Raw genomic sequence first — 19,978 nt, 5'->3', positions numbered from 1 at the left:
TTACATTCCTTTCTATCTCTCCCCAAATACATTTCTAGTAAACATGGAGCCTTGAGGTATTGCAGTTTGTTTGTTTGTTTGTTTTTCTTTAATACCTTTAGATGACCAAGCCCAAACCTTGTTGGGATGCCCTTTGAAAGTTGGTCTGCTAGAGCCATCAGTGCAAAAACAAAACAAAACAACAGAACAAACCAACAACCAAACAAAAAAACAGTCACTGACACCAATCTACTAGAAGCTACAAGCAGCAAGAGGTTTGTCAGTTAGCTTTTGGGCATCTAATTATCTTCAGGGTATCATTGGAGTTCATCTGTTTTATTTCTAAAGACTGATTCGGTTATCCTTTCCAAGCTGCAGCTATTAAGGCCACTGCCATATTCTCCAAAAGCTTCTTTCAGTCTCACCCTCAAATAACGTCTCAAAGTTCTCTGGAGGGACCTACTATCTGCAGAATGAATGTTTTAAGACCTTTCAATTTCTCTTCATAGGTGGTTTTTCACTGTCATCTATATTTGTTGTGGAGGGCAGAACTGCTATAGGCTAGCAATATTTCAATGTATGATCCATCACAAAAGCTCTTACCCTACTGTTAAACTTGATTCTTCATAAGTTTTTTTTTTTTTTTTCAATGAGAGCTCTGCAATTCTCCTGATTTATGCACAAAGTAAGAGGAGGTAAAAGAAGGATAAGTCATTGAGTATAAAGCCTATAGTTTGGTTTGACATAGGATCTACATGCTGAGCCACATGAGAAAGAAGCCATGTTTTTATATATTGAATTACAATTTTAATGACTTAATAAATGTGCCTAATTATAAACAAAACACTAATGCATATTGATGTGGTACAGAAATAAGTGATTTATTGCCCTCAGAAAGCTTGACATAGTTATTTTCTAAAAGTGACTTGTGTAGTAATGATTAAATGTAAGTAATAAATTTTATTCTTAGCTACTGAAATCTTTTGGTATAAAAATATATTTCTAAATAGCTGCTTAAATTCCTTGCAAAAGCTACAATAAAATAGGAATTCAAGAGTCAGAGTAGGAGTTATTTGAAGTAGTTGTTCCTCTAATGTAAGTTAATTGGACTGCAGTTCCCAGAATAAGCTGCTGATTCTTGAACACTCAGAATTAACAAGTTTCCAGCATTTAACAGATACCTGATTGATAGATAGATAGATATAGATATTTTTATGATGTGCCTTCCTTGATGGTTATGAAATCAAAGCCATGTGCTGTGATAATAATTCTCAATGAAGTATTGATTCATCATTAGGTAATTTTGTACCTGAAAAATCCTTGAGAAGCGTTGGTTGTGCAGCTAAAGTGTCATGGCTCAAAGTGGTGCTAATTTCACTTTGAATGTGTTATCTTTATTTCATTATTCTTTTTTCTTGCAAAAATGTCTGTTACAGCTTGTGAAATCTGTGTAACATGCCTGTACAGTAGGTGACCTGATCTCTCTCTTGCTTTTAATGTTAGCATGTTTGATGTTGCTTGCATTTTTCAGTGTGTTTTTTATGAGAAAAATTGAGGAGAGCATGGGAAGGTTACCTCATTTAAAAGATAATAAATAAATTCAATTAAAGTAGTCAAGTCTTAAGTTCATACTTCTCTGAGTCAGAGAGGTCCAGTTTCTTCCTTTGATATTGTTTAAGAGAGCAAAGCAAAGTAAGAAGTTCCCTTACTTTATGGTACTTATATGGCAGGAGCCAGTAAAGTTGTCGTTGCCTTCCTTTAATAAAAGGCTACAATTTGCAGAGAAGTGAAATGAGTATCAGGAGAGTCCAGTATGGCTGACAAGTTGTGCCTTCTGCCTGCTCGTAGGGTGTTTCAGGGTATGTCTGTTTTATATAAGCTACTTGGATTCATGTAGGTTCCTGACTGTTCTCAGGGAATTGAGCGCTCTTCATTGCCAGATTAGGCAGAGAGTATTCAGCTGTGTCGTAAAGTGGAGGAAACCTTCATTAAACTATTTCGAAAGTATCTGGCAGTGTTCCAAAGATATTGTTGGGATTGTTCATGGTGTTAAAACAACTTAATTTCTTACTAAATGATCCAAAATGAAAATGAGAACAAATTGCAAGACAGGGTACAGAATTCACCTGTTCTTCATTAGGTTTGCCAAAAAACAAGTTAACCTGGGATCTTAAAGAAACTTTAACAGTAAAGTAGAAATTGCATAATTTTTCCAGAATTTCCCCAGGTATATGGAAAATGCTATTCAGTTGTATTCCTTCCATTCTGAAGATACAGTTCCAGTGCTGCACAATCTTTTTCTCCCCCTTTTTTTTAATGACTACATAAGAAAATTGACTAGATTACCCAGAATGAATTCACAAATCTCCATGGCAGGTACCAACCTGCCATTTGAGCCAGATCATGAGAATACTGACATTTTTATTATTTTATTTATTTTTTTTTTAGAATCCACTATCTACTACCCACTATCTTCAATAGTTAGCAACTTAATTAGCATTTACACTGTACGTATTTTGAATTTCTAGAGGGGGAATTGATTTTGGAGTTGGATAAATTGAAAGCCCTTTTAAGAGCAGCTGCTTTGCAGAAAATGAAATCTGAAACAATCCAAAAGAGAAACTCTGTAGACTCCTGGGAAAAGTTAAAATGCAACATATTTGACTGAGTCACGAGCAACATATCCGTTATGGTTGGAGAATCAGGAATGAAAACAGTCCAAAACTCACACTCAGACATGTTATACAGACATCTTGGAGATCTGTAGGATTCCCTAGAGAGCCTTATTTAAAGGGGGTTTGCCCTGATGGTTAACAAGGTCATACTTGTTCATGAATCATTTTAATCTTTATTTCTAGTAGGGGAAGAAAAACAGTGCATTTTAAATAATAATAATAATAACAACAACAATAAAATACGAAAAAGTTTTTCTTCCAATGTTGCAAAGGTAACTTTCCTTTCGATTCTGTCTTTGATGTCTCTGCAGTAACTCAGAAATAGCAGGACTCCTGCTATTTCTCTGGTCAGATCTTTGGGAACTGTTTCAATGATTTTAGCCAAAAATATAAATCTGTAGTTCCCATTTCAGGTAACCTTTTAAGATCAGGTTTTTTCATGCAAGACTGGAGAGGGTGTTTTGAAACAAACTTTAGTAGGACTAAGTTTTGGCCCATAGTAAAGGATTACAGGACTCTCCAAATCTGAGATTTTTGAAAACTGTGTGGGATAGTGCTTAAATTAAGGAAATTGTAGGCCAGCCAGACATGAAGAAATAAGGGTATCCAAAATGTAGATGCATTCCTAAAGCAGCATGTGACAGATTTTTTTGTAACACTTCCCCAGCTGTGAAATTATTCCTCCTTCCTCTGTAGGTTGCACATAGAAAGATTATGGGTGGTCAGTGTTTTTAAAAACTGTTTTGTTAGAAATAGAGACAAAAAGTACATTGAAGGCCAGATAGACTTACCTTGCTGTGAGCTATATCTCTGCCCTCTCCTGAGTGGAATTTGAATTGCAAAGCCTCATACTGTAAAACCCAAATGGAGATTTTTCCGTAAATCAAGTGTTAAGGGTCATTGCATTTGGAAACTGATACGCACAGTGACACTGAAGTATGTAAAAGCTTATCAGTAGGTATCCATTATAGGCCGATTACTCCTAGTCAATTTAGCAGTTCAAATAAAGTTACTAATATGGTAGCATACCTTAAACTCATAAATTCCAATGTAGGTAATGGTAAAGAGATCAGAGTATAATTGCATAAATGTGTTATGGGAGAGCCTGAGCTTCTTAGAATTTGTACTCTAAATAAAAATAACGGAAGGTGAAATACACAGCTGCAGGTGAGTGTGAAGTTCAGTGCGTAGGGTAACCTAGCAGTTCAACAGCAGAGCTCACAGACGTGTTCAAATCTTAGAGAAAAGTCTTTCCATGGAGAAACTCTGAGCTCACTGGTATGGTTTATTTAAAAGGAACAATGGGAGGTTGCTTAATTTGGGTATGTAAAGTACCAATAAAAATAACGGGCTTTTTAATCTGACAAGGGTAAAACAAGAACTGATGGCAAGCCAGATTGCTGAAAATGAACAGCAAAGTACATATTTCTTTTCACATTAATAGTGATAAATTAATGAAACCAGTTAGCAAAGGATGCAGCAGATCTTTCGTCCTGAGACATTCTCGGAAAAGGCTGAAAGCATTTTGTGAAAGACATTAGCTTTGCTTTATTTGGCTTGATATCAGAATAAGTAGGCAGCAAACTGTATCCTCCATTACCAAAACTCAATGGTTCTTATACACCTAGAAGTAAATCTGAAGAATTCTTGTTCCTTTAGATCTTCAGTTGTCCTGATTCCAGTCCCAGGAATCCCATCTACTCGTATATGACTCTGCATTTCCTGTTCCATCATGGACTAAAAGAGGAACGACCAAACTACTACAATAGGGGGCAGGATAAATGTCAGGGTGGTGTTTGTTGTGTTTTTTTTCTGAAGGCCTAGATCCAGGAAGTACTGGAAAGTGTAGGTGTCTGAGAGGTTTAGGAACTAGACTAAGATTTTTGAAAGGGACTAGCCAGCATCTTTCAAGTCTTTGTGTCAAACTCTTATCTAATATGTGAGAACTCTACAGGCGATTTAGTTTAAAACCTTGCCACAAATAAAAATGCTAAAGAAAATTACCAATTAATGCAGCATACACTAGAAGACATATCTGTTGCTAGTATTGCATTCCTGGCTAGTGGGCTCTACTCTGCCATTGAAGTCATCAGGAACGGTTATACTAGCAGTGGTAATTTTTGCCATTTCCTTTTCTGTAGTCTCTATATTCAGGTTGTTACCTTTTGGTGTGTCTGGCTCATGGAATACGGCTTGCATGTATCAAGCTACGAAATTTTCCTTTACTCAGTTTTCCTTTTTGGATTTAAACACGGGTAGCAAGGGCTAAAGCAGTTTTCTGCTTCGTTTTGTAGCTGACATCGGAGGAGTCTCAGAGTTGCTCTGTGTTTGTTATGGCAAAGGCTGCAGAGGAAGTCCCAGTGAATCACAGATAATTGTAGTCTTCAGGATAGCCAGTTTGTTAGCAGAATTAGCTTCATTAATCTTTCTAATCTGGTAATTAAACAGAGGCTAAAACATAATCAGGGCAGGACAAAAACTGTTTTTAAACCAAGAAAAAAAAAAAAAAAAAAAGAAAAAAAAGAAAAAAAAGAAAGTCTCTGAAGATCTTATTGTAGTACTTTCTAAAGGGAAAAAGAGTACCATAGAGAGAATGTTCCAATGATGTTTTCTTCTGGAAATTTAAATGCTGGTTCATTTAGGCATTTTTTTTAAAAGGCTAACAAGATAGCACTGTACATTTTCTGTCAAATACCTGAGGGTTTTTTGACCAAATTTGGTCAAGAAACTAAAAATATGAAGTTTGGGCGGCATTTTAAAATTGTCTTTTTTTCAGGGATTGAATTTTTGAACATGCCTATTTTGAATAATGTAATGTGATTGAAGCTGCCACTTTGCTGGCAAAATGTTTATCTGATAGAAGTTGTTTTTTTAAAATCACCTTTTGTGTTAGAAGAAGAGAATGCTCTTGCTATTTAGACATGGTACTGAGACTTGAGAAGCATATCTGGTTCCCAGGCATCCTTTGTGACTGCCATTAAAAAGAAATAAGTATATTGTACTTTTAGTGTTCAGCGATGGCTGAAACAGTGACAAATTGCTCTGCTTCCATGTTCTTGTAGTGTTTCTGCTTGCAGCACTGGAAAGCTTGTGACTCTCTATGCAAGGCTGGAGATCTGGTAGGCAGGAGCTATGAACTATATTTACTATATAGAAGCGTCATATGGAGTTTAATGGTCAGTCTAATCCCTTTCATACTCATTGTGCTTGTCCTACCTTAAAAAGACAACAGCACCAAGTTTCTTCTCCTTTCAGTCGCTTTCCACATCCTGTGACTTATTTAAAAGGCCCCAAACTGGACAGGGCTGAGGACAGTGAAGTCTGGGGGCATAGGTTGGTGGCTACAAGCATGGTGTTGGTCTGGATTTGTGGTAAGCATGAAAAAGGGCCGATGGGTCCACATGGCAGCCAATCTCTAAATATTGCTTGCACACTGGGTGTGTGTCACCCAGTGTGAAGGTAGAATGAAATCTTCCATTCTAAACTAACAAATAAACATACAAAGCAAAGATACTTTTGCAAGTCACTCTGATTTTCTTAATTCTGTTTTCTTCTTTTGTCTCTTGAATTTCTTTAAAACCTAACTTTTGATATAACTTGAACAAAGTTTCTGAATCAACGCAATTCTTGGCAGGCTCTAAATAGAGCTATTTCCAGGAAGGATACTTTTGTTTAAATACTTGATGCCAATTCTGTTTTACTATTGTGGTTTGTATATCATTTAATGTTTGTTTATTGTAATGTTCATGTTTGCTGTAAAGCAGCTAAGGTTACAGATACATATGTGAAAGGACATAGAGAATATTTGTGTAGAACATACTTTTTCCTTCCATCTTTAACCCAACAAATGAGTGTTTATTCTTGAAGCCTGTGTATTCGTGCTTTCATCTTAAAGCTTGCTGAAAAAAAGAATTTAAAAAAGCAAAACAAACCAAAACTGGAAAATAAGTATTTTTGTGTCATTTCTGCTATCTCTTAATGAATTTAAAAAAAAAAAAAAAAAAAAAAAGATGTTTACCCTGAAACATCTTACTAAAAAAAAAAACAAAAAAAAACAAGCTTGTAATTCCATGAAATAATAAAAAGAAAACCCTAAAGTTATCACATTTTTGGTGTCTTGATTTTAAAACTGTTCTTAAGTTTTTTTAATTACTTTTTAAAAGCTTATTCCTTGTATTAGGGGAAAACAAAGGTCTTTTAACATGGCAGGACAACTGAAATAGTGACAAGAAGCATTCTAACATTTAAGAATGATATTAAAAGAGGTAATGTATCTCTTTGCAAAATAAAATTTAGCATTTTTAGAGTAATTTTATCATAGCTTTCTTTTTGACTTATTATTTTACTTCTTCTTGCTTTGGTTGTGACCGGCTTCATGTCACCTCTGGGCTGTACATAGCGTTTTTGGTTCTGTACATTCCCATGATTGTCTCTCTGTCCATGGTCCTTTGTTCCTCTCATTCACTTCTCTTTTTTAACTGAAGCTATTTCAGTCTCTGTGTTAGGCTGGTGGCCTTCTCTTTTGGCCAGGATGGGAAGGCAAGACTTGTAACAACGACTGAAAGCAGTCAATATGCTGTGTATGCTTAAAAGCCTCTCTGGTGTTCAGCAGTGCTTGGGCAGGTTGGTTTTCAGCCAAAATTTCAAACAGGGTACACTTCAACTGATTGTGAAGTAAAACAGGGATTTTGTAGCATTAAATTACCAGTTTCCCACAGAAAGAGGAGTGGCTGGGATGCTGGAGAACTTTCAAGCAAATCTTCATAGTTTATAGGGATATTTCCTAAAAATAAAACGTTCATTTTCTGGAAACATGGGGGAAAGAGCCCAGTAATTCATAGCCGGTTACTGAGATTGAAGATACTTCTGGGCACATCTCCAGGCCTATCATAACTGCATATTCTGTATTTTCAGCCACTTTCGCTAGGAGAGGTGAAAATCTCATTCACGTCTAGATCAAATTGGCAAAGCAGAGTAGTAAGAATTTACCAATCAGAATTTTTCTTCTCTGTGCTGATGAACTCTGGCTTGCAGCTGATGTTGGTGTTGAACATCATCAACAAGCTACTTGGAAGTTCCAGCGAGCGTGAGAGTACACTTTGTCCGTTTGCAGCACACTGGATCAGGCAGCTTCCTTCCTAATGGAGGATTAATTTCTATCGTGAGTACACGTAGAGAGAACACTTAATGTGGTTGCCTTTCAGATAAGAAAGGCTTTTCTCCTTTCTTCCCAGGGAGCTGAACTGAGCTCAAACTCATAAACAGTAGTTGGTTTAGTTTATTTTTATATATGCAAGTATTGTTGCTCTCTGGCTGGAACAAAGCAATTACAGTTGTTGTTGGTTAGAAGGCAAGTTCCAGATTTTTTTATTTTTTTTTTAAACCATAGGACTAGAATAGGATTAACAGGTGAGAAAATGAAGAGGAACTTCACCTCATTTAAATATCACAATTTCCTCGCGTTTATTTATATCCTGCCTTTGGATGTTACGCTACCTCATGTAGGAAGGATTTGAATTTATACTACTTTAGATCTTCCAGCTGTTAATATTCCTGAATTCTAGGGTATAAAAATTAGTACAGTTATTTCTTTTATTCTTTATACAATAATGCTGTGTGCATGTTTTGTGCTGTATACTGTCAAAGCTTACCATAGTATACCTAGGAGAAGAGTGCAGGAAAGTGTTTTGACCATAAAGAGAAGAAAAATATGTTTTACAGGAAACAGGTAGTGTTGCTTTGATATGTTAATGTGTGAGACTTCACACACTAAATGGACTGTACAGGAAAAAGGTGTGCAGAGCACCCAAATTGTTGTATATGACCAGGAAAAGTGCCGGTCAATCCCTAAGTCCTCTCCTTACCATGTACTTAGTATTACGCTGATACCTACTTCATGATGGCTATTCAAAGTGTTGCAAATGCATCTACTCAAAGAAAATAGTGAAATTCAGGAGAAATATCAAATATCTGTGTGATTAAACCATCGTTTTTGGGTGATTCCTGAGACTGAGCAAAGGTGCTAGCTCTGAGTTTAGCTTGTATGTATAACAAGTGGTCACCTGAAATTGTACTGTAACAAAACAATTTCTTAACAGTGTTTACCAATTTTTAACCTGTAGTAATCAGCTGTGATCTACCTACATCCCTGATTCTCTATTGTAGAAATTCAGGGGTTTATTCCTACACATGTAGGTAACCCTCTCCCTTTTGGTTGCAGTTCTGTAGTGTGACATTTTAAAATATGTTCATGAGCCAAGTAGGAGATGTTTTTAAATATTTTGTGTTGGCTAATTATTTCCCTACAGACTACAGGCTGGAGAGTGCTGCCACACTAGCCACAGTGCGCTAACAGATTTTGAAAAGCATTGTGATGAAATTACAGGTCAGATATTACCACACGATGCAGTTCCTTTATCCTTAAATCGAATAACCATCTGCTGGGAAAAGTGATTGTTGTTGGTTTTTGCTTTTTTTTTTTTTTTTTTTTTTAATTATTGAAATACATTTAGCAGATGCTTCCAGTGAAAGGCTTTATGCAGACTTCTGTTGTTGGTTTTACTGTCTGTTTGCTCAAAGTCTAGTTGAGCATCCTTTCGCCAAACTCAGCTCTTGCTCAACCTACTTTACGTTAGCTCTGGGCCTGTATTGCTTCTTTGTACTTTATTACTACTACTGAAATAATGCAACCTCCATTTCTAGTGTGTAGCTTGAAGGTAGGGGAATGAGCAATATCAACTGGAGTCATTTACACACTCGGAGTAACTGTATTGGTTTAAATTAAACCAACAAAGCAGCACACTCACATGCGTGGAACACTTAGCTGGTTTGGCTATCAGTTGACCTGCTTGCTTGCAGAATGCCCTGAATGGTTAGTGTAGGCAGTCAGCTCTCTTAAGGTTATTGACCTCTCTTTCCACTCACAAATAAATGTCTCATTGATTTATTTCCATTTCATGAATTCTTATTGCAAGTATTTAGAAATCCTAACTGGTTTGGGCATATAACTGTTAACAGACACAGTTTTCTTGTACCATATCTCAGTATGAAGGAAAGGTGAAATGAGGATCTCTTGGAGGTGGTGGGGTAGCGATACCTGCTGCTTTACATACACTGTCACCACCTGCAGCTTTCAAGGAAGTGAAGATAGTCTTTCTCTCCTTTCAGATCAGCGAGTCAGAAACTTGGTTTCGTGCAGTGATGCTTTTGCAGTCATGCTGCTTGGTGCCTTTGCAGCCATTTGTACTGCTCTGCTATCTTGCTGTTTGTAAATAAAGCCATCTGTCCTAGCTCACATTCTGGCCTCTAACAGAAAATGAACCATGAACACCCTAGTCCCAATTCACTGGTCCACAAAAGTTGTTATTCCTTGCAATACACAAAATAAGTGTGTGATTTCTGTATGTGTGGATGTGTGTTCTTGGGCACAAACACATGCATCTGTATACTGCCATTCATTGAAAAATGTTCTTCGGTTGACGCCCAGGAAGCCTTAGGTACAATAAATAGGTTGTGGAAGATCAAAGTTGTATCACATGTGATTCAGGATGCTGCAATTGAATATTGATGTATGTGATAGTAAGTAATGGAAGGACTCTTCTTTGAGAATTGATTTCTGAACACTGTGGTTATTTTATCTGAATCTTGTCATTCCCTGTCTGCTTCTGTTCTCTATTATGTCTGTACATGTGTCTGGCACTGGGAAGTGTTTGATCTTTTCTGTAGGTCATGCAAGATCTTTGATGTCTTTTTGTTGACTTTTGAGTATAAGTAAATAAATGGTAGAATCCCCTGTGGCCAAAATGTCTTAACTTTTATGTATATCATTGTGGTCAATTACAATGTGGCAAGCTGTGTTAAGTTTCTCTGTAATTATAATAATCAAATATGTAACATTTGTAATGAAAGGCAGATTTTTGAACTTTGTGGCAGTGCACTGGCTCTCAGAGAGACCCGATTTCTGATTTATTTGGCCAGAAGAGCAAGAGTCTGTGGAGGAAGAAAAAAATAAAGGTAAACAGATTCTAGGAAAGTTTGCTCATCATATTACTGGTGTTTTCAGGCAATTTCTTTACAAGTCAAGTTTATCTCATGTAATTAATCATGAATCTTGTGAATTCTGTTAATTTTCAATTATATTGTTGTGTTGGGTCTGAAAATAAAATTTTCTATGCTGTTTTCCTGACCCACCAGAGCCTATTACAAAGCTATCAGTTTTAGGTGAGCTTGCTAGGGATTCAGGTGCGCAGGCTAGGGGAAGTTTACAAGTTTAATATTACCTCTAGCCTGTTGTTTCTGTCAGGAGATTGCTTTTGTTCTAATAATGATGGTGTTTTTGAAAGCTTTTAAATGGCTTAGTCTGCTTTGAATATATTGCAATTTGTCACTATTAATGTTTTATTTTCTAGTAAATAAGTTAAAATAGGTACTGGAATAGCTATTTAAATTGAAGCAGGAAAAAAAATGTAGGTAAGGAACAGAAGATGAGCACAGATTCTGTTTCCAATCATTTTCTACTAGGTTACAACTGTTCTGATTTTTTTAAAATACAGTCTTTATGGAAATAATATGCAATAGAAATTGGAGAAGTAAATGCCCCTCAAAACAAGCAGACAACCCCCCCCCCCCCCCCCCAGCCTCTGCAATGTTAGTTCTTTAAACTAATTTCTTCCTTTCTCTCAGAGAAGTTGTTCAAAGAGAAAACTTTCCAGTGTTATGCTATGCTCAGTATGGGTTAATGCATACTGACTTTTAAAGTCCTACATGACTCAAATAACCATCTGCAGTGACAGATCATGTGCTTGGAGGTTTATGATTTAAGCTATCCAAATATCGGATAATCCTAGAACATCACAACAAGAGGTGCAAAGCAGGTTTTATGACTTAATTCTTTCTGTTTCTGTTGCTTATACAGTCCTTTTTTTTTTTTTTTTTTTTTTTAGTGTTGCCAAAATCCTGAACAGCTTTGTGACTCAAGGTTTTTTGCTGTATTTTTGCATTCTGTCTAGCTAGGGAACATCAGAGTAAAACTTCCTCAACCTTTGTACTGTTAGGAAGTTCGCTTATGGAAAATGCATTTGTCTAGTTATTGTTTATTCCAATTTATGTCAATGACAATCCTTAGATTTCTCTCAAGAGACAAGTTAGCATTTAAATAAGTACAATGCACTTAATCTTAAATGACTTTCTTGTGTTGTTGTTATGGTCAAATGAAAACCTGTGATAATGTGGCACTGAGCCACTGAAGATAGTGGTTTATCACTTGTTTACAACAGGTCTTGGTTAGCTCCACGAGACACAAAAAATCTCTGTGCTGGTGCTACCAGCTAGAATAAAAACAAGCATCCTCAAGTTTTGATGGAAATATTTAAGCTTTAGAGTGGTCAAGAATGCAAAATCTTCATGTGCAAATAAGAAGTATCAGCACAACCCAAATAATAGCATAGCATATTCTCATCTTCCTTATCCCTCTAAGATTAGAGTGTGTGTGTGGTTTCCTCAGCAAAATCTTAGACTAAGAACATCCTGCCAAAGATTGATATCTTTTAGGGGTTGGAAATTATAGTGTGTACCTAGGGGGAGGAAAGCAGTGAGCTTATGGAAGAGCTTAGAACTTCATTTTTTTTCAGAAAAGCATTTAGGAAGTAAAAGCTTGCAGAAGGCAAACCTTGAGGAAAAGCTGAAGAAGTATTTTCATAATCTTCTGCATAGTTTGATTAAATTTAGCATTACTTCAAAGTTGCCTGAGAATTGTGATGCTTTGGAAATGCTGAAGAGAAATATTTCAGCAATTTCTTGTTTGAGATTGTTTTTACTGATGAGTATTAACTGAATGGAAGAAAAAGGAAATTGCCTCCTAGATATGTACCCATTAAAGTTGTTTTAAAAAAGTAGCGCTTAGATGGCTCTGACTGATATTGCAGGAAGGCAGGATGTGTATAGCTTGACAAAGTGAAGCTTAAGTGAGGAATAGGACAAACGGTCTAGTGGGTAGTCTGGGCCTCCAGAGACCAGAGTTCAGTTCTTGTTTAACCATAGGCTTCTTGTTTGACTTTCTGGCAAGTCATTCAGTCTAGCTTGTGCCTTTGGGAGTATCTCATTTTACAGATGGGGAAATGTCTCAGAAGGGTGTTGAAAATAAAATCCATTAATGACTGTGAAACTATATAAATGCCTTCAATATGCTGAAAGTTGGCCATGGCTTCAGCATGGGTTTTTTCCTCTGAAAGTATGTCTGGTTTTATGGATGGTTGCCTTTTGTTCCCTGAAACAGACTACTAATATGCTTTATTCAGGCCTGGAGTTTTTCAAGCTCTGTGCTATTTTCCAGCAATCATTGTACCAATCTCAATACACTACCACATAAGGATTATTTTAACCATATAGAAGTTGTTTAAAGTGCCTTCAAAATTAATCTTACTTGTACCTACTAAAACGCTGTATTTTAGTAAGTACCACAACAATAGCATAGACCAGTACCAAGATAAAACACTTCAGTTATCAAACATTTTGTTCAATGATGGTTGTTACATCTTTTGTTGCATGTGGAGAGTGTGGTCTGTATGTGCAAGGAACATATTTTGCAATGGCTACAGCAAAGCTCTTTTTATATCAGCTCCTTGATCTCATTCTAGTTTGCATCTTGCCTTGTTCCCTGTTGTCCTTTTGAACAATTGTATCTTTTTAGACATCTTCTCATAGCATCTCTCTGCATGTATAAATGTACTTAAGAACTGCTGTGATCAGACTATTTTCGTTGCATTCAGGTATGTCTTTTTATATCCAGCTGGATTTGACCAGTCTTACATATGTCTAAGGGCATTTCACATGTGGTATCTTTCTGAACATTTGGTGAAAAATTCTTTTAGAAGCAATGCTTTTCTAAAACAATAGAATAATGGTTTAAAAACTCCTGTACTAGTACAGGAGTACTAGTAATTGCACTACCAGTACAAAAACTACCAGTTAAAAAAAAAAAAAAAAAAAAAAAAAAACTTTAGATTGTGCTGTTCTTCTTTTATGCTTACTTGTATAATGACATTGCATAGTCTCCACTTTCTTCTAAGTGTAGTTTTATGTATAGATTGAAAGAAAATGCACATGGCTTTTATTCTACTAGCCTGAATGTTTCTAAGGTATTTATACCACTGTTTCTAGACATTCACTTATAAATGTTCTATGCAAAATTAGAATTGAATCAATCCTTTTCATTCCATTCTGGCTTTGATACATGAAAGACCTGTGACCATAAGGTTTTCTATCAGTTTGGGGGATTATGCTTCTTGGGGGAGGGTGGAGGGAGTGGGGAGGGATCTTTCATATGTAAGGTCAGCTGAGGCAACTAAGCTGCCAGTTCCTGGCAAAAGTACTGATTCATGTGGCTGATGCAACCGTCAGCATAGGTGCTTACTGAAATGAAATGGGGGTATTTTATAAATCTAAAAAAATAAGAATGTGTCTATTTCGTTCTCATTGGTGTTACAGCATATTAAGACTGGGAAATCTTTGTAAAAGAGAATCCCTTGTTTATAAATAACTTGTTCAGCTCAGAACATCAGCAAAAAATCTGAATCAAATCATTAGGCATCATTTTTAATAAATTGTATACGAAAACAGTCCACTTGATGGATAATGAAAACTTACATTCAGTGCTCCAGTCTTTCCTGGGTTGTTCATAACGCTGTTTGTACTTAATAAATGAGCAAAAGGCAGACTGTGATAGTGGTCATCAGCTCCTCCAGATGCATGATTCTTCTGCAGGGATGGTGTCGGGGTTGTGCATGTGTGCGCACACAGTGGGATTTTAACTGCATCAAGTACTTTACTGAAAGCTTAACTAAACAGTATATAATGCTGAAAGAAACAGAGCATTAAGCATGCCTCTTTAATACAGCCATCTGTTGAGTACTATAGCAGTTTTTCAAAAGCCGCCCTCAACATAGACATCAAAGTCTATCCATCCACCTGTGCATCTGATCTAACATTTTGTGTCTAAAAATTGCTACGGGAGAGGAGCAGTATTTCAAGATCAGTAGCTTTATTTAAAACAAAAAGCACCCCCTCCCGCCCCTCATGCTGCCAGTTCAGAAATTGTTAAAAATGTCTTTACTCAATATTGAGTCCTTTATTTATGGAAAAAACACTCAACCACGCTTTCATTTTCCTCTCCTCTGAGTAACCCCTGGCCTTGCTAACACCAATTTCCTGCCTTGTCTATTTAAAATACAGCTGCTGAGATCATTTTCTTAATCCGTGGGTCTGGTGACATCAGACCTGTGAATTTGTCTACCGTCTCTTTCTTAAAAGTCACAGAAGGATTTTTGTGAAAAGCTGGCTTGTGGAAGGAGGAGCATATGTTACCCTGATGGATTCAACAGCTGTGGCCCAGGAGAGGGAAACAGCAGAGAACCTCTGCTGTAAAGGTCCTCCCGGGTGATGAGGGAAAGGTGGAAGCAGAAGGACAGTGACAAAAAATGTAGCCCCATGAAGCTACCTGCTGAATGCAGGCAGACAAAGCCTGGTGCAGACCGGACATCTTGGTATCTCGTTCCTTCCTTCTACCACAGTGCAGCGAGACACTGGGCACGCTGGCTGAGCAGATTGGCAGGAGAGCGCTGAGCTTGGGTCTCTGTTACACCCTATGTGGACAGAGTTCAACTACAGTTTACTCCAAATGCTGCCTGCAGGCTCAAGTTTTGATGGTCCTTTTGGAGAATCTCTTTTATGAAGAAAACTGTCCAGTTCTTGGCAAAACAATCCTGAGATTACCATTTCACCTGACTTAATCGGCAAGTTCTGCTTTCGTGTCATGAAGAAATGTGTGACATCCTCACCTGTGTGATGTAATATGTTGTTTAGTTATGAAGCTTCTGAATTATCATTAATAGTTAAATTCAAGTTGTAGTTGTCAAAAAGATCAAAGTATATCTTATGTGTTAGCGAAGCTCTGTTTTGCATGTTCATTTACTTGCTAACTTGCAAAGATGAACCAAGTGGTCTCCCAAGTTATTAATGTCAATTAGTGATCTCCAGATTGCCATCTTACTCCAGTCTAAAGCCATGCCCTAAGGTCACTTGTGACTGACTTCAGAGGCAGCTGAGTATAGTTTGTGTCCGCCAAAGGCTGGGGTTAGTGAAACGAGGCCCACTTTCCCCTGTGGCATGGAGTAGGAGGAGGTGCGGTGCGGTGAGGTGAGGGCGCAGGAAGCCTACTTCTGGCTGCAAGCCCTAAGCGCTGCTGCGTGGGCTTAGGAGGCTCCCACCCTCTGCCTAGGTCCCTACATCAATCCAGGGCTCTGCCCCTGAGGGGCTGTAGCAGGGCTGGGCTCCAGGTCCCCACAGCCCTGCCCTGCCCTGCCATGGGACACACTGAGCCAGGCCCAGGCTGGGGCTGCCTTGGTGCCCTGCACCTTTTTGGGGTGGTGGGACATGGAATGGACCCTAGCGGGTGAGGTCCCTCATGACTGAGGTGCCATAACTTCAGGTTTGCAGATTTATGTGTTTTACTTACCAAAATGGAATGAAAATACAGCATTAATGAACACCATGTTGGCTTCACTTGCAGCCTATGAAATTATGTGACAACTGCAGTGTGACATTAAAAGCTAAAACTAAGTGTTTTAGTTTAATTTTAGTTTATTTTTTGAGAGAAAAATGACTACAAAAATTATCTGTAATGTGTGGGGCACCCAGAATATACAGAAATCGAGCAGTAATTAGTGTTGGTGATGTGGTAAATATGTGGTAAAATACAGAACGATTTGTAATGAGATCAATGCAGTACCTGAAGTTTTTGCAGGCTATACAAATAAGCATTTAAATACAGCAGCTTGATACTGAGAACCCGAATTTCATGCCAAAAGTGATCTCTACAAAAGCAGACTCCTTAAAGTCTACCATTGCAGAAATAAATTAATTTTGTATTTCAGAGAAAAAGGATAAAGCACGTATTTCTTTCTCCCACTGGGGATACAAAGGGAGTATTATAAACACGTGTTAACCCACTATACGAGCTGTGTGTTGATTTTTTCCCCTATTCTGCCACCAGAGCTAATCTGGCTTGCTGGGATCTGAATAGGTTACAGTGTTGTTTTTCACATTTGCATAGCTGGGCTCAGTATAAATTACAGTCAAAAAGTTACTTGATACTGCTATTTAACTTTGTTCCTTGACTGCTGCCATACAAAAACCACTATTTCCAAGAACAGTGTTTTAAATATTTGATTTGTAAAATTCACTGCATTCAAGCTTTCCCAGTGCTAAAGGTACACGTTTCTTTTTCACTTCAGGGAGGTGGAAGGTGCCTCAACACCTCTTTGCAAAAGGAGACTGTGTTAGCAGTGAACTATAGACTGGCCCGTGTTCTGCCTATAATTTGGCTTCACAAGTTTTGGAAACTTTGGGTTTCCTTGCATGTGCAATCACTTGCTTTGGGAGCCATTCTAAGTTTTCTTTTAATTCTCTTCTTGATTGCAGATTGACTTGGAGCCAGAAGGGAGAGTGTATGTCATCATAGACCTTTCAGGATCATCAGGTGAAGGTAGGGACTTTAAATATTTTTTTCTTATTCTTTCATGAATGGAATCTTTAAGGGCATTTACAACAGAAGTATTAGTGAAGGTGCTGTACCAATGCCCTCGTAATCTGTACAATCTCAAGTTAAAGTGAGTACATTTTGATGTATATCCTTGTGAGTCAGTGAGCATTTGCAGTTCATCTTAACCTGTTAATCACCAGTGATAACAATGCTGACTAAAAGGAAAGTAATCAAATGAAGAGGGGTTTAGAATCATTAATTTCTAAAAGAAACTTCCAAATTCTTATTTTTGGAAGAATGTTAGCTAATTATGTAGGTAGAAATGATGAGATGTCAAAGAGGGGAAAAAAGAGTTTATTTGCTTTCATAAATACTAATATTTGTTATTTTTCCAATAAATGTTTTCTTTTTCAAGTAATGAGCACAACATTGTAACAATAACAGGTGTTTCCATTGTTATGACAGATAAATGTTGGGGAAAAAAATGAAGAAATTAACTTAAGATATTTTTCTGCTGTTTAATTGGGATAGGAGTCAGGTGGTATATGGCAGGAATAAGAGAGTTTATAAAGAAACAATTCTGTTGTGTTTATTGATTCTGCTCTCAATGACAGCTGAACCTGCTGAAATGAGGATGGCTCATTTGGGTTTGATTGTTTTAAGTGATGTCTTCTGATCCGTTTTCCCCGGTAGCTTACAGAGCTCAGCTAAACAAGGTTATCTTTCATTCAGAGTACATAAAGAAGTTTCATGCAACCCCTGACAGGAGCTGAAATAGAAAATGGTATGAAATGAAATTATTTTGCCCAGCACAGTTAAGAAACAGTGGAAGAATGTGTTTTATATTTGTGTTCTTTGTAATGAATTGCTGTGCTCTGACCAATTATTAACAGTAACTTGCAAAAACACATACTGAACTACATCTTGATGTTTAAAAACAAAGCAAACCAATATTTAGACTTCGTCTTCTAGCTGTGTACCCACATAAAACATGCTTTGCCTTTTTTTCTTGCTACATATTGAAGTAGTAGCCGTTGCTTTAACAGCAGTTTCTACATATCTTGCTAATTCTCATGTCAATGGTACAACTAAAATGTGGTTGACAGTATTGGTTTTTAAGATGTGTTGGCAAGCAGATGTTCTTCCAAGCTTCCATTTATAGCTGGTTGATACCCAGGCGAGTATAGCATTACTACTGCATTGCAAGATGTGTTCAGATGAGCTGGACTGTCAAAGGACAGGAAGATGGTGTTTAGTTGTTCTTCAAAAGTTCTTTAACACTCTGTAACCTTTTATACAGGAGGAAAAAGTCTATGGTAATGTCACCTATGTTATTTGGTGTTTTACCCTGTGACAATTTAGCAGTGCTTTGAAACAAATTTGCAGAACTATAGTTTGTGCCACTGTATTACTGTAGAAGGGGAGCGTAAGAACAGGAGAATCCATGTGTAAACAGACCTCTGAGGAAAACAGCTTATGAAATGTGTTCTTATGTGAAGACAGAGACTTCAGTTAGGGTGAATTTGGTTGTACCCTAGAGAAGTTGTTTTGCTTACAAAATGAAGTAGTACTTTTAGAGCTTTCCTATCAAATAAGTAACCATGGAAAAGCTTTGTGTAAAAGCATTGCAAAATTCTCTGGGAAAGCTATGGTTTTCCTCACAAGGGAAATTGGACCAATTTTGTACAACAGTCCATAAACTTGTTTTATGGTGTTTTGTTAGCAGCACTATGAAATTCTATTTTTAGACCAATTTACTAGGGCTGAGGCCTAGCGAACTTTGGAAGAGACTCCTCTTGCCTAAGCTGTCTTAAAGTAGAATGACTAATTTAACATAACCACTGTATGCATCCTTTTGCAGGGAGAAAACACCCACACTGAAACTAACCTACTCTATTTGTTTCAAAAACGTGTATTTCACCTGATCTCTCTGTATACATATATAAATATTTACGTAAAGAGAATGCATCTGATATGTATTTTATGCATTTCAGTGGGGCAGTTCATTTTAGTTGATCTGTGTTTGCTGAATATAAAAGAAGCCTAGAATTAAGGTTAGACTCAAATGCGTGACTTTTGAGTAGCTAGGGTTGTTTCAGGTGTTTGCTGCTCTTGACCCAATTTGTTAACCAGGGTCCTGGTTTTGAATTCCAGTCAACATTGTAAATGGTAACTGAGTATATAGCATTTTCTTCATGCTGTGTGAATTCTGACATAAAACCATGAGTGTTTTTTTCTTGTTTGTTTGTTTTCTTAATAAAAAATAAGCAATGTTTTATTTTAAATTTTAGAACTTCTTGGCAATGGTCTTCAAAACTTGGTAACCAAAAGCTTGTTGCTTCAGTCTATTCAGGCAGAATTCCCTCTGAAGTTAGGTTTTCCAACAGAGAAAGATAATGGGCAGGTGTAATGATGTCTGGATCTACATCTAAACCTATCTACATTTTACAAACCCACAGTTAGGGACTTTCACCACTGCTAATTAAACAGGAAGCTCTAGGAAGTACATGCAGGCTGTCACCCAAACACATAAGAGTACCAAGCAAATCAGAAATGTGCCTAATGGGACTTATAAAAGATTGTAAATGATGTAATGAGAAGGTGCACAGTACTCAGCTTCAAGTGGGAATTATGCACCCTAATTATATTTGTGAATCCTGCTAGGCCTCTTTCTGAGTGCTTAGAGTCTTAACTACTTCTTTAAATGGAACCTGGTCCTATCAGTGTGTTTAGGAACCCTGCCTTGCCTGGTTTTGGAAATGTTAACTTGTATGGTAGGATAAAACAG

At 37.2% G+C, this 19,978-nt stretch overlaps 1 protein-coding gene across 1 annotated transcript in view; it reads left to right on the top strand.

The window, feature by feature from the left end:
- The window catches only part of PRKCE (protein kinase C epsilon), a 296,885-nt gene that overhangs the window by 84,824 nt on the left and 192,083 nt on the right, over nucleotides 1–19,978 (top strand). The window contains exon 2 of the mRNA XM_082756305.1: nucleotides 17,130–17,193. Within this exon, the coding sequence (XP_082612431.1) occupies nucleotides 17,130–17,193 (64 nt within the window). The remainder of the gene's footprint in view (nucleotides 1–17,129; nucleotides 17,194–19,978) is intronic.

This window comes from Aythya marila (genome assembly GCF_965140915.1).
Source record: "Aythya marila genome assembly, chromosome: 3".
Taxonomy (NCBI): Eukaryota; Metazoa; Chordata; class Aves; order Anseriformes; family Anatidae; genus Aythya; species Aythya marila.
The sequence above is the reverse complement of the archived record's forward strand: the minus strand, read 5'-3'. Positions and strand labels throughout refer to the sequence as shown.